Source organism: Camelina sativa, chromosome 17 (assembly GCF_000633955.1).
Source record: "Camelina sativa cultivar DH55 chromosome 17, Cs, whole genome shotgun sequence".
NCBI classification, from domain to species: Eukaryota; Viridiplantae; Streptophyta; class Magnoliopsida; order Brassicales; family Brassicaceae; genus Camelina; species Camelina sativa.
The window spans coordinates 10,893,297-10,908,399 of NC_025701.1; the positions used below are offsets into that span (position 1 = coordinate 10,893,297).

General features: G+C 34.4%; 1 protein-coding gene and 2 pseudogenes across 1 annotated transcript; 1 reads left to right on the plus strand and 2 right to left on the minus strand.

The window, feature by feature from the left end:
* Positions 7,581-9,306, minus strand: LOC104756619 (annotated as a pseudogene).
* On the minus strand, positions 9,556-11,838 carry LOC104756620 (annotated as a pseudogene).
* LOC104756621 (programmed cell death protein 4) lies at positions 13,710-15,103 on the plus strand (the record flags this gene model as incomplete). The annotated part of the gene is given in 4 exon segments (XM_010479232.2): positions 13,710-13,910; positions 14,205-14,454; positions 14,606-14,649; positions 14,751-15,103. Coding segments are annotated over 3 exon segments (575 nt in total), but the record flags the coding sequence as incomplete, so codon positions are not given.

The following is a 15,103-nucleotide window of genomic DNA, read 5'->3' on the forward strand; positions in this document are numbered from 1 at the left end:
TAAATTTTCCTACTCAAATTTTTTTAAAAAAAATCAAAAAAAAAATTAGGTTTTTTCTTCTAGCAAAATAAAATGAATTTTATTAAGCAATATAGATTTAGTAAGTTCATCAATCTTATACACTAATTAATCAACGACTAAGTAAAAATTACATGATTTTTATTTTTTTATGCAAAGAAATTATATATTTAACCAGAGTTATTACTGAGTGATTCCACAAGCCAGGGTGGCTTTGATACAGACTCAACATAGAAATCAACAGATTGGCAACCTAGTTTTGCAAGAGAGTAAAAATTAAATGAATTCAAATATTTTTTTGTACTATATCTTATTTATTTAAACATTTAATTAATGAGAAATATATATTGATAAGTCAAATGTATGGTTTTCAGCTAATTCCACTTATAAGCAGTATATATTTAAAAAAGTAATAGATATTTTTAGTTGGCTTTAAAACATTACGAATTTAAGGACTTATAACACTATATTTATTTTTACCTATGTATATGTATATATGAACCGTAATGAACCTCTATAAATCATGCAATTATGTAACCCAATAAAATTAAAATTGACGAAAAAATCAAATTCAGATTATTTGAGTGGGTTGGATGAAGAACTCATATAACTTTTATATTTTTTAGTTATTGTGTTAAAAATAATAAGAGTAAGGCTATTTATTATCTTATCTTACCTCAGCAGATATTTAATATGATTGTAAGATTCAACGTAACGTATTAATTTGATGGAACTGAGAATATGACATTACGACACCAAAAAAAAATTCCAATAAGGGGAAAAAACAAATTAGTATTTAAGGCTGTGTATCCAAAGAGTTTTTTATTACATCATGTTGGGCAACTTGGTCTTCTAGATGACAGAATCACACCATGCACAGCTCAAAGGAATAATTTTAGAAAAAAGTAAATAAATATTAGTAAAATATTAAAGAATCTAATTGTAATACACATTACTCTTCATAAACTATTTCCTGAATATGCATTATAAAAATTATTCATCCTAAGAATATATATAGTAGACCAAATTAAAAAGCATTGTCAGTCATATTGTCGATAAATTCTCAAACCATATAAGAATTACAAGTTAAACCATTACTTTTAAGTCAGGGTTTTCCTCGACAGTGAAAAGAAAATTCTTTCTAAAAACATTAAACAGAAATAAAAAGTGAAATGTAATGAAAAATCAAAAATGGCTAGTCTAGTGAGAGATGGGGCATGGAGAATAATTACGACAGTTACCAGTTTCAATCGGAAATGTAAATAACTTTAAAAAGGGAAAAATAAGAGAATGACCTTATTTATGAATTTGGGGAATATATGGTTGGCCACGTGTTACATAAACCATATTGAGTTGTTTCGCACTGAAAGATACACAACCAAGAGATTTTGGGGTTAGACGTGGGTCGGCTTGGCTGTCTTATGTCTGGTCCGAGCCCGGCCGAGAAGGCCACAACTTCTAGGGTCCATTGAATTTATTAACAACTACTCCTTAACTAACTCCATGTTCCTTAAACTTCATTTTCATTTCAATTAATTAACCTTTCACGCGGATCCAATCCGGTCAAAGAAATCTCGAACGTTGATTTGGCTAGGATGGTCATTACTTGATTGATTATATTTTACTCTTCTTCACCGTTCCACCCTCTCTGGTCACATTGGTTTTTTTTTTTTTGGCCGACACACACAAATTATATGCAACCTTATTGCTACTTTAGCGTAATGTCACTTGAACAAGAGCTTTTGTAGGCGAGCCACAATCATGACCATTAAGAGATGATGCAATATTAAAATATTTCATACGGAAAGACATGTAATTCTCGTTTAACTGTGGTAAGCGTGTTCTCTTACCCGCTGAAAGCATATGCTACAACCGGTCTCATAATAGCAGCTTGAAGATCCGACCCAATATTACACCACAAACATGCATATGGTCCTGAAATGTGAGACATATATTCTATCATAATATTCCCTAATAGTGATGCACGCAAGTTACCACGAACATTTGTTAGCTAGGTTCGTCTCATAGGTTTGACAAAAAAAAAAAAAAAATTGCAGTTTTAATTTATGTTTTAAATGTTGATAGATATTTCACGTAATGACTCACTATTAAATCATCAATCAAAATATACCTGAATTTATAAATCAATTCAAACCTAACAAATAACGATCGGATATTACCCCAATATACCATGGCCAGAAAAAGGGTATGGCACATATAAATGTTTGGTCCGGTTTCTCTAGAAGGTCACAGATTTCGCATCCAAAAGCTTGTATTGCAAACCCTAGCTGGATTTCTTATAATTTATTAAACTTTACACTATCTATTTAATTTATACGTTATATATATATTTGAGGTTGTTCAAAACACTGTTGTATGTATCATATGAGGTTGACGCACACTTTCTCAACGCCAAGAGCCACGAGGTCATCCACCTAGGGTCTTAATCGTCAAAATTCCAAAAAAATGTTTTACTCTTTCCTAATATTTTCTTTTGTTCTTTTCTCAAAAGGTATAATTTCAGATTGACCCAAATATTTGACGATGATGTAGATCACCTACCCACACTTTTGTTTTCTCCTAAAAGATATCCACCCAACCCATTTTTTTATGATTCAATCACAAGCCGACGTCAGTAAAGTAGTAAACTTGTAAAATACAGTCTAGGTGAGTTTATTGTCGTCAAGAAATTCAGTTGATTACTAGAAAGTATTGCTTGCAAAGATTCATATTATTCATTGACCAAAATATGAGCTACAGTATGAAATACTGGAAAAACGCACTGAAATATACATACAAACTATTATTGAATGCAGAAATACAATGCAGTAATTTTTTCTTTTTTTTTTTGGCAAACTGGATAATCATCATTAAAGTACAAATTTTGGTAACATTAAATGTGTTGAAAATAATTCCTTACTTGAGGGTATTTTTGCATAACTTAATTCGCCCCAAAAACGTAAAAAGAAAAGCTTCTTTAATTTGATATTTGATCAATTTGAATTACATATCTTCCAGAATATTTTTTTGAGTATTGTTTGGCATATATATAAAGTATGGTACCAATTATTCCCGAATCCCGATCAAGAAGAATATATAAAGAGTTCAAATTCAAGTTTGAAAGAGGATCATCACTGTCCGGTTCATTGGCCCAAGTGGGATTGCGGTCTCCACCACTTGCTAATATACGGTCCATGTTAAAACTGGTCGAGCCGGGTGTTACTCGTAATACGGTATCCTTTCACTCAGCCACAGGCATGCTCAAATAGACTCCAAAGTCACTTGAGCACAAGAATCATAACCCTTCTTCCACTTGTATATTTCTTTATTTCTTAGAGATTCATCATTCATCTAGTCTTATTTTGATTAATAATTCATGGAATAAATCAAATCTAGTTAAGCACATGATGCACATATAATTTCTCACTTTTGGACGATGCTGGGAATGGCTAAAATATCCAGATAAGTTATATAGAAACGAATTTTCATCATGGGCATCGAATTTATTATATAGTCATACATTAGAACAAAACAAAATAGCTTTTTAATCTACTTTCTTAACTTTATTTTTTCATATTCAGCCATGTTCGAATAAGTTACTTCATCATGTGTTTTTTCATAATCATTAGTGATTATTGTTTTTAATTATCTTATCACCCGACTAATCCCTGCAGGGTGAATGTAGCTGAGGAATAACCCATTTACCAAATTTTCTAATAGAGATCTAAAGAAACTGTTCTATATAAAGAGTATTCTAATCAAATTCAATTGAAAAGAAAAAAAAAAACACAAAAACCACTACTAGTCTAGAAACAAAACAAAAATACGCAACGCCAAGTGAGTAAATTTTACATTTGAAGTTATTAATGATATACATATTAAGAACTATTCATGATTTTACTATGATTTACATTTTAAATTAGAGACCTTGATCACGAGTCAAACTGATGGCATATTATAATTAGTCGAAGTATATTTTGTAACAAAGAGAAACCATCCGAGCCTCATAAAATCATGTGGATCAATGCATCTTGCAATAGTTCAGTACAATGACATACATAAAACCCTTTAAACGTATTTTAACCCATTTTGTTTCTTTTTTCCCTTTTCATATTCTTAACATTCTCATTTCTGTTGTCATATCTAGTGTGTATATATATATGTATATATATTTTAATGAATTATTTAGGATAAATTTGTTGTAAATCTATAAGAATCACATGTACATATGAATCTTAGTGCTCTTTTTACTAATCATATTCCGCAAGGGTAAGTGCGTGTACGAGTGACTGTGTGAAAAAGGGATAGGTAAGAAAAATAATGCACACACAGACACAACTTCACGACAAAAGATGCCGTGAAGAATTTGGCCCCAAGGATTGCGGGAATAATCAACACTTGTTTGGTATAGTGCCTTACATGCATCTACATTTACAAATCCGATCCACACACACACCCTATAAAAAGATCTATATAAAAATGCATCTCAAAATTGATGAGAACCATTGCAACAAATTGTTAACTAAATATGCTATCTACGATAGTCATAATTTGGTTGTATGCGTATCTCTTATGTAATAAATCACATACGTACAGACAGAGAGAGCGAGAGATATATGCATATACTATATATGTGATGTTTAAAAATGAAGATGATATTGGGCACAAATGACATGATCATAATATTGTCAAAGGTATGGGATAATAGCGATACATGGGAATGATATGTTTTGATTCGAACCCACCCCAACAAGCACAACAACGACAATTATAATTAATAATATATAGTAAAGAAAAGTTTTGTGGAATTCTAATTCCAATATTCTCAATTATTGGCCACATAAAAGAATAAAAAAGAGAGAAAAATGCCCATTTTCTAAATTCCCGAATTTAATAACAACTACGATTGGTTCGATTACATATATGTATTATCATAAGAATAAATTTCGTTTCACCATCCTTTCAGTATTACTATTTCGTTCCATATTGTCATGATTTGATTTGTTACTGCAATTTTTTTTTTTGTCTTTTATTGATCATATATTCCTCGTTATGTTGATCTTTTTCCGAAGTTAACAAAACATTCCACTGCCAACGCACTTTAGGTTTTTCATTTTTGTTCGGTTTTGTTTTTGATTTGATAAATATATTGTCAAGTTCGAATATATGCTTTATATATACATCAATATAAGTTATGGATGAAATATCAACTTGCTGATTTGCGATTCTTGTTGGTACAGCTTTAAAAGGGAAGCATAACCTACTCTTGTGCTTGTGGTGTCGTTTTGTTGATTAAGATCAAAGATCGATTCTGATTTGGTACATATAAATACTAATTACCACTAAAAAATCTATACAAAAAGTTATATATTTTGAAGTTAGAATTAGATTAGTCTTTGTTTATCCTAAATATCATTTTATTTTTGTACAAGTTTAACTTAATTGGTATATATATATAACTTACAAAATTTTCACTAGTATCTATCGTTATTACTTTGTCTCGTGATAATAATTAAGATTCTTTTGCTTAAATGATGGTGTTTGATATTGAGATTTATATATTAATTAAAATATGGTTCATTTTTTGGATATTTAGTTAATACGTAATAAATAGTTTACAATCCCAAATTCCCATGTAATTACAAAATTATATATCTATATATCAATATATGTTTATAAATTGAATAGAATAAAGAAAAACACATCAGTATATGAACAATGCGAAAAATTATTGCATGCATATGCATGGTTGATATTGGTATCGAAATTGTGTAAACCAATTGAAAACTTATCGATGCACATACTTTATGAATCGTATAATCCTCCGATATAAGCTTTAAAATCTAAAAAAGACCAGTAAAACAAAATCATAAGAATTATTATCCCATTTTAGAACCCAGACCAGGAGTTTTGTGGTCGGTTTTAACAGCCGCATGCATGCGTGAACAAGACAGCACTAAAAACGAAGTGGAATCGACTCGTCGTCACTCGTACTATAAATCTCCCCAGAATTTCTTAAAAAAGTCTTTGCACATGCATATTAGAAAGAAAAAATAAATTTCGCGATAAAAAAACTCTTATGTGATAATGTGATATATGAATGTGGTCTTCTTATATATGCTTTATGGTTTTTTTTTGTTTTCTGGTTTTTTATTTCGTTTTAAGCTTTATAGGGGTTATCATCTCCATGTTATGTAAATCAATCCAGCAAGCAGCAAGGAAAGAAAAGATTTCTACAAGGATTATGACTAATGCAACAAATTGAATCTTCTAACGTAATTTTACGTACGGATTGACTTGTACATAAACTTACATATAGAGTATAGTATTTCACTATATCAGTGATTATAACACCTGTTTGACATGAAATTGTCGTTTTAGTATATTGTAATTAAATGACAAATTTGATGGACGAAATACGATAATTATCCCATATGAAAACTTAAAAAGGCTGATCATGGAATAATGATTAATTTGTGACAAAAAAAAAAAGGAATAATGATTAATTATCATAATTTAAGATTGAAGATAGATATATATCGAGTTCAACTTATTGGGTCCATCCAATAGGTTTTTTAATCTTCCACACCATATAATATATATCTGAAAATTTGATAACTATCAAAAGAAAATAAAAATTTGTCGCAGTCAACAAGGGACCTAACCGCCCTAAGATTCCACCAAACCCAACACTGCAAAGACCACTTAACTTAACGTGACTAAGCACATGTCGTGTGGCTCTTCTCATTCCATGTTGCGTCCTCTAAAAATCATCACACTGTTTTTATGATTTTAGACTATAATCATCACACTGTTTTTTCCTTTCGCGGCTTTCTTCTCTTTCTTAAGTTTATATCTATGTGTAAGAAACTTAATTTTTGGGTTTGCCAACTAATTTGTATTAGACAAAGAACAAATTAAGGTTTTTTTTTTAAAAGACAAAGAACAATCACGGAGTACAGACACTTCACAATGGATACATATTAAACCCACGATAGATAGAGTCAAGCTCACAAAAATAGAAACTGAACTTACAAAAAAGATTAAGCATAATAAACTCCTTATGTTTTAACATAACCGGATAAACAAACTCTAAAAATCATCATAATTAGATTCAAAAGCTTCTAGTATTGTTAGTAAATAAACGAGTTTATTTTTGTTTGATATAATCCCTGAAACTTTGGGCACAGAAGAGGAAATTTGAGGCCTATTTTAAGCCCAACTATTTACAAAGTATAGCGAAAATTTGTAGAATTCATTTTGAAAAATTCTTAATTGTTTAGTGTTTTATATCGGAAGGGATAAGATACTACAAAGCAAATCCATAGAAACAGAGAAGTCAGAGCAGTGACAACTAACAGTGGCGAAAAACTCAACTCGACCGCTCTATAAGCCCATGCGATAGTTTTGTGTTGGTGACCAAAAGGTGGCTTCGCATACCTTAATGTTTATTGATGATCAAAGGCTCAAAGCATAACAAAAGTTCTTGAAACATGTTTTTTTTTATATAGATGTTTAACGAAGACTGAGACGAAGACTGAGAAGTGATAAGCGACAAAGAAGTGGCTTCTATATTTATTACAAACAAAAGAGACATACGTGTGTGATTTTGTCAGAGCTGGACGGATTTATTTATATTCAGCGGCCAGCTACAGTGTCCGACCATGGTACAGTCTTGATCCACTGCTACTAGTATCGCCTTGTTCATATATGATGTGAACACCAAGCAAGTGCTCAGTCTCCTGATCAGGATTCTAAACGGACAGCTTATGTTCAGTTGTTTTTACTTTCAAGGCCGCTAGCTCTGAAGCTACTTCTTTCATCCTTGGCCTTTCCTCTCCCATCAGTCTCGTACACTCAACAGCAATTCTTGCAGATTTCTGGATCTTTCTCTGATTAACCTCGTTTATCACTCGCCCGTCGATAACCTCGTGCAACCTATTCTCTTTTGTGGCAGAAACAAAGTAACTCACCAGATGTCTTGACTGTTGTGGCCGTTCAAAGCACCATCGAATTTGACCTAAGATCAATTCCATGAGGACTACTCCAAAAGAAAACACATCACTCTTGTCACTAAGAAACCCTGTGTCGTAGTATTCCGGATCAAGATAGCCTCTAGTGCCTTGCACCATAGTTTTGAGTTGCTCTTTATCCATCGGGATCATTCTTGATGCCCCAAAGTCAGCTACCTTTGCAGTCAAGTTTTCATCCAGTAGGACGCTAGCCTGTTAAACTCGGGCTTTACTATGAGCTTCCAACTCAAAACCAATTGGCAATGATTGGAGAGGCCCTAACCCTTTATATATTACTCTTTACATCTATCAGATGTGGGATCTTTTCTCCACAAGCCTCCTCGAGATAATGGCTATTCTAGCCGTCCATCACGCCCCCTCGAGATAATGCTATATTTTTTTCAGCTATCTCGATGGAATTGGGCCTTCCTTTAGGCCATCAATTACTGGGGTGATCGGACCTCTATCCGGGCCGGATTAATTAACAGGTCAGCGTGTGTAGGCTCTGATACCATGTTAAACTCGGGCTTTACTATGGGCTTCCAACTCAAAACCAATTGGCAATGAGTGGAGAGACCATAACCCTTTATATTTTACTTAAGTCTCTTCACATCTATCAGATGTGGGATAATTTCTCCACATAGCCGTCTTCACATCCCTGTGGATGATTGGAATAGAAGCAGATGAGTGAAGATAAGCAAGAGTTTCCGCCACTTCTACAGCTATCCTCAGACGGTGTTCCCATGTAAGGGAAGCATCGAACATGGAACCATGCAAGTGATCAAAAAGGGTGCCACTCGGAATATACTCATATACCAATAAGGGAATCTCGGTCTCTAGACAGCATCCCAAAAGCTTGACCACGTTTCTGTGGTTGATTTGTGAAAGTACGATCACCTCGTTAATGAACTGCTCTACTTGGCTATTGTCTCTAAGCCGAGCTTTCTTTATAGCAACTATAGAGTTATCTGACAATGTCCCTTTGTAGACTTTTCCCTGGCCTCCCTCGCCCAGTATCCTGCTCTCATCGTAACCCATTAATGCTTCCTTATGGCTTCCTCAGTGAAGATAATGACATCTACATCTGATGGTAACATGCCACCGCCATTTTTCTTGAATAACTTTTGTCGGAGCTCAGTTTTCTTCCGATGCTTAATTTTTTGTTTTATACAGCTAGCGATAACAAGCAGGACGACCAAGAAGCCGATGATGGTTCCTGAGCACAACATCATACACACACAGATATGATTAGAGAGTGAGTTGATCTGGGAAACAATTAATGGATTATGTTGAATTAGTGAGTTTATGAGAAAAATAGTTTTAAATAGTGAGTTTATGTATGAAGCTGCATAATTCACTATAATATTTGAAGAACATGAAGTGATGATATATGTTCGATTATTGGATCTATCTTTTGATAGGAAGTACTTCTGTTTGATATAGTTATATCTATATGGGTTGATATACACACAAAAAAATACACATGCAACTAATTTTGTTATACAAAAGAAATAGGTATCTGATTTTATTCTATTTAGGCAATGAGACTACAAAAGTGTAATTAGCAAATTACAGGGAAAGAGTACTTTTTAACTTATTTATTATTATTATTATTATTTATTTTTATTTTTTTTAACCTTTCTTTTCTATTAAAATTAAAAAAGCTATGACCTAAGTCATACAGTTTTAAACACTACAACAATGAAGCCGTAAGACAATATTACACGAAATATAAACTTAGTAACCGAATCTTCCGCTTCGGTTGACTTCTTAGTTCATTATAGAGAGGATAACTAGCCACGTCCATGGCGGCCACGATTTCTGCGGCCACGATTTCCGCGTCCACAGTTACCTCTTCCTCGAGCATTTGAGGACTCTTGCACCTCCTTAGCTTTAACGGACGGTTGAACCGGTCTCTCGCAGTAGTCTTTGCCCGGAGGGAGTCATATGATCCATCATTTCGGACTCACTGTCGGACCCATCTGAATCAGCTGACTCTCCATCTGAAGGAAGTGAATCCCCATCTGAAAAAGAGGAACCCAAACGGCTGAACCTGTTTTTAGCAAGCACATTTCCTATCTCACAATCACTTAGAATCTCATTATTCTTTGTGCCTACACCTTCCAAAGCTTTTTCAACTGTGCATATCGCCTCAGTTACATCTTCAACTTCATCATTCTGGTGGCATTCTACCTCTTTGGAGCTTTGACCTATGACTTGGATTGGGCCAGCCTCAATATCTAAGGCTGTACTTAGTTGGGTTACTGATTTTGCGGTAATAACAACAATTGGAGGCTCCTGTTTATTAGTGTTTGGTGAATCCAAAACTGTAGCAGCAGCTAAACTCTCAACTTGAGTGACGACCTCATTGGATGCAAGTTTGGTGGGACTTGCCTTTGGCAAATGTGGTTGCATACAGCGGGAAACCTTATGCCCTAACTGTCCACAACCTGCACATTTAGCTGGAATCCAAGCATATTCAACATCAACCATTGAAATATTATCTTTTTATCTGCTTCTACAATCCTAGGAGGAAAAGCTTTACTCAACTCAACTTCCACCAAGATCTTGGCCTCACCCATTAGTGAAGGGTCCAGTCTTGATTTGTAAGTAGCCATAGGAGCACCTAACCCTGATGCAATATGGCTAATTCCCGGAATTGAGTACAAACTGTTTGGAATATTTTTAAGAGTTACCCAAACAGGAATAGTCGATATGGCAGGGAGATCAAATGTATCTGCAGTAGACCAAGGAGCTACAAACATCATACAATCATCAATATGCCACAATCCTCTTTGAAGAACCCATGTTCTGGTTGAAGCATCCGGAATATGGAAGAGAAACTTAGAATCATCTAGCTTGCACATATATATTCTACACCTTCTACCCCATATTCTATTGACTACTGCATGAACCAAACCCCCAGAAGGAGGACTACATCTATAGAACTGTCCTAAAATATATTCCTTCTGATTCTCAAGACCTTGCAACATTACCTGACTTGGAATTGTTACCTTTGGAGTTCCATCTTCCATGTACTCCGGTGATGTTGCTCTGTACAAATTCCTCGCTGCTGGATCCATTTTTGCAACCCAAGGAAACCTCATATTATCTTCCTTTGTTGAATCCTTGTGAGATTGCCTCGGATCAGGAAACGCTCCAAAGGTCGAAGAAGTGGAGAAGTTAAGTGGCTTTGACCAAGCCCCTTTCAGATTTGAAGATACTAGTTTATCTGAAGTAATTGACTTATCCAAACTTGCAACATTCAGCAGTGGCACAAAAAAACCGAGAACATCGTTAGCTAGCGGCGGCGCATCAGGAAAAACTAAAGCCTCGCCATGTACCGGGTTCAAAGGTGTTGAAGACGGTGGTGAGGAGCTCTTCAAAGAAACCGTCGAAGTAATAGCTTCCACTGCAGAGAGGATCCTTGCAGGTCTCACCTGAGAAGAAGCATGAACCGGAGCAGAGGAAGCGGCGACTTGGTTCACATTCGTTAACACCGACCCCGACCAGCGATGCTTGCTAGGCCAACGCGGGTCTGGAATTGGAGTTCTGGTCGAGACTCGACGGAGGAGGATCGCCGGAAATTTCATTCAGTTCCGATCCCAGATCCATGATGATTGGGATGAGAAAAGGCACTGAGACTTGGTTCAATAGCTAACTATCGATGAGACGATTCCAATGATGGTGATCGTGATTAGCAACGCGCCGGAGCAGCGCCGTTACTGTGAGGACTGTCGGAAAGTTTTTGTTTTTGTTTTTCTCTTTTCGCGTCTTAAGAAAAAGAGAGAGAGAAATCTTTAACTAAACTAACTTATTTATTATTGTTATTTATTAGAGAGTCTTATTTATTTATTACAAAAAAGTTGTAATAAGAAAAGAAAAAAATTAGTTACAATGCAGAGCTAATATTTTTTTTTTTTAATTAAATTAAACTTGCCATTTAGCAACTAATTTCCCGTTATGGTAAATTCCATCATCTTTAGCGATCCACATACGTAAACCATTACATGGACGTATATTGGGTCCTATGGGCACTTCCATAAAATAAAGTCCGTGTCGTTGTTGTCCTTCGTGATACAAATCAAAACGTATTAAACCCGGTGTAGGCGGCTTTTGTATGAAGCTAAAGACGGATGGTCTTTCATTGAATTTCAAAATTTGGGTCCTTAAATCATGTCTAACAGTGAGGGTACGACCAGGGCCGAGCTTGTTTTGAAATCCTATCAGAACTTATTCGCATTTTATTGCCTCGCTAAACCCAAAATACATAGAAATAACTAACATGAAAACTATAAGATGATTCATTATGTTACGTGAGAAGAAATCTTTTTTGGAGTAATATGAATCTAAAGGCATCGAAGTAGAATAGTTATAGTTTGTTTGTGTGGTTACTTTTTATTGTTTATGGCTTTAGCTAAATTTAAACATATGGCCAAAGGAAACTTAATGTCAAATGGCGACAAATAAGGTTGGACACTGATGAATTAACCTTACAAATTATAGCTAATCACGAAAAAATCTTAAATCTAAATAAAGATATTGGAAGCGTGTCATTTGTAAAATGTTTGTATTACCATGAATTAAATTTCTCAATGAAATTAAAACATAAATTGACAAAATTGAAGATTGTTTCTTAAATTTGTGGCTATGTAACCAAGGGGATTTTTAATTTAAAACATCTTCTATTAGTGAAAATCGTGAACCTAAGCTCAAATATTAGACCATATCGTTAGAAAAATATAATCAAATTTGCTTTATCCATCATAGCAAGTACAACATACCATAAGAAAATTTTCAACCAAATCGCGAATGTGTCTATTCTATGATTCTATCTCGCTTTCTATGGTTATATGGGGCAAAAGGTTAAATCTCCATTTGAGTCTAATAATCTGTTTTTTTTTAAAGACAAAGAACAATTATGGAATACAAACACTTCACAATGGATACATATTAAACCCACGATAGATAGAGAGTCAAGCGCACAAAAATAGAAACTGAAATTACTATAAGGATTGGATTAAGCATAATAAACTCCTTAATATGTTTTTTGGGGGTTATGCTGCGTTTTTGTAGCATCGTTCTCAAAGGTAACTCCACAACTCGCAACCTTCACTCTTCCACGTGGGTGATCCAGCCGTCAGTTTGAAAAGCCTTTTAATCAATCTCGAATATATAGTCGAATTTTTTTTTTTTTTTTTAGTTGTTAGAGCTTTAATTTGATACGGGTTTAGAACGATCTAAATATGTAACACTTCACCCTTAATTTATTTGTGAAATGAATGTTGTACTACTTGTACAATTTATATAAACCATCGGTTCAACATAACCAGATAAACCAACTCTAAAAATCATCATAATTGGATTCGAAAGCTTCTACTATTTTAGTAAAATAAACATGGTTTGTTTCTTTTGGTCTCTCTGATTGTTATTCGAAAGCTTCTAATTTTTTTTATACAAAAGAATAGGTATCTGATTTTATTCTATCTAGGCAATGAGAGTACAAAAGTGTATAAGCATGAAGAATATAATTTAGCTATGTAATTAAGGAAAAAGAGAGAGTGAAGGAGCGTAAAATACTCAAAAGAGGTAAGCAAATTTCACGGGGGAAAGCATTTTTTTTTTTTTTTTTTGATTAGAGAGGCTTATTTATTGATTTTTTTTTTAACAAAAATAAAATTAAATTCATACTATTAAAAAAAAGGAAAAAAAAAAATAAGTTACAGAACGGAGCAGAGGAAAAAGCAACTATAATTAATTAATTAATTAAAATTAAATTCTATCTCATCATCGTGTTCGATCTCGACTCCAGAGACGCCTGCTTCATCGCCGGCGTCGCTGTAGCACTCTCTCTCTCTCTGGCCGAGCCTCCTTTTCCGAGTACGTTTTATTTTAAATTTAATTATTCGCTTTTATCATCCGATCCGAGAGAGAGAGTAATCCTCGTGGAATCGGATCCTCTTTTGCGGTTTTTTTTTTTTTTGCTCTTCTCTCTCTCTCTGTGACGGTTCCTGGATCGATGTATTTGACCTGAATCCAAGATTTGGTGTGTGTTATATATATTTGATTGAATCCGTTGAATTTGTTAGTTTTGTGTTGTTTATGACTGATCCGTTTAGAAAGATAAGAATGCAGAAACTAAACTCTATGGTGATTTTGATTTTTGATCTGAAGGGCTCTCTCGTGTGGGGAAAAAAAGAAAAAAAAAACAAAATTGAGGAATTGGCAAGAAGGATTCGAAAGAGAATGGAGTTTAACAAGCAACAAGAACAACAACAAGTTACAGTTTCTTCTTCTATGGAGGAGAAAACGGATCCTTCCTGCATTTCTCAATTCCCACAGCCCAACATGGCTGCGGATTTACTCAAGAGTCATACACATACTACTTCTTCCCCTCCTCCTCCTCCTCCTCCTCTTATTAAAGGTCTCGCCTTTTTTTTCTTTTTTTTGTTACTTCCTCTCTTCTTCTGTTGTTTTATATTATTATTATTTGGTTAACTTAGAGGGTCTTGTTGTGTTATGTCATCGTCTGATATACATACTATGTGTTTTGGATTTTGTTCTCACTAATGCAGTAGTGGAGCAAGGGAGTGAAGATGATGATTTTGATACCCCTGAGGTGTGTGTGTGTGACTCTCTTCTCTCTCTCTACTTGTGGTGTGTTTCTTTTTTTTTTTTTCTATTTATACAAGCAAGGAGATACTAACTTGATGGAATCAGGAGGCGGGCAATGGACATAATTCCGATCCAGCAAGCTTGGACGCTGATTTAACTGAGTACAAAAAGAAGGCCACTATTATTGTCGAGGAATACTTTGGCACCAATGATGTTGTCTCCGTTGCTAATGAACTCAAGGAGCTTGGCATGCCTGAGTACCGTTACTATTTTGTCAAGAAATTAGTCTCCATGGCTATGGATAGACATGACAAGGAGAAAGAAATGGCTGCTTTTCTCCTCTCTACCCTTTATGCTCATGTCATTGATCCCCCTGAGGTTTACAGAGGTTTCAACAAACTCCTCGCTTCTGCTGATGATTTCTCCGTTGATATCCCCGATGCTGTTGATGTTCTTGC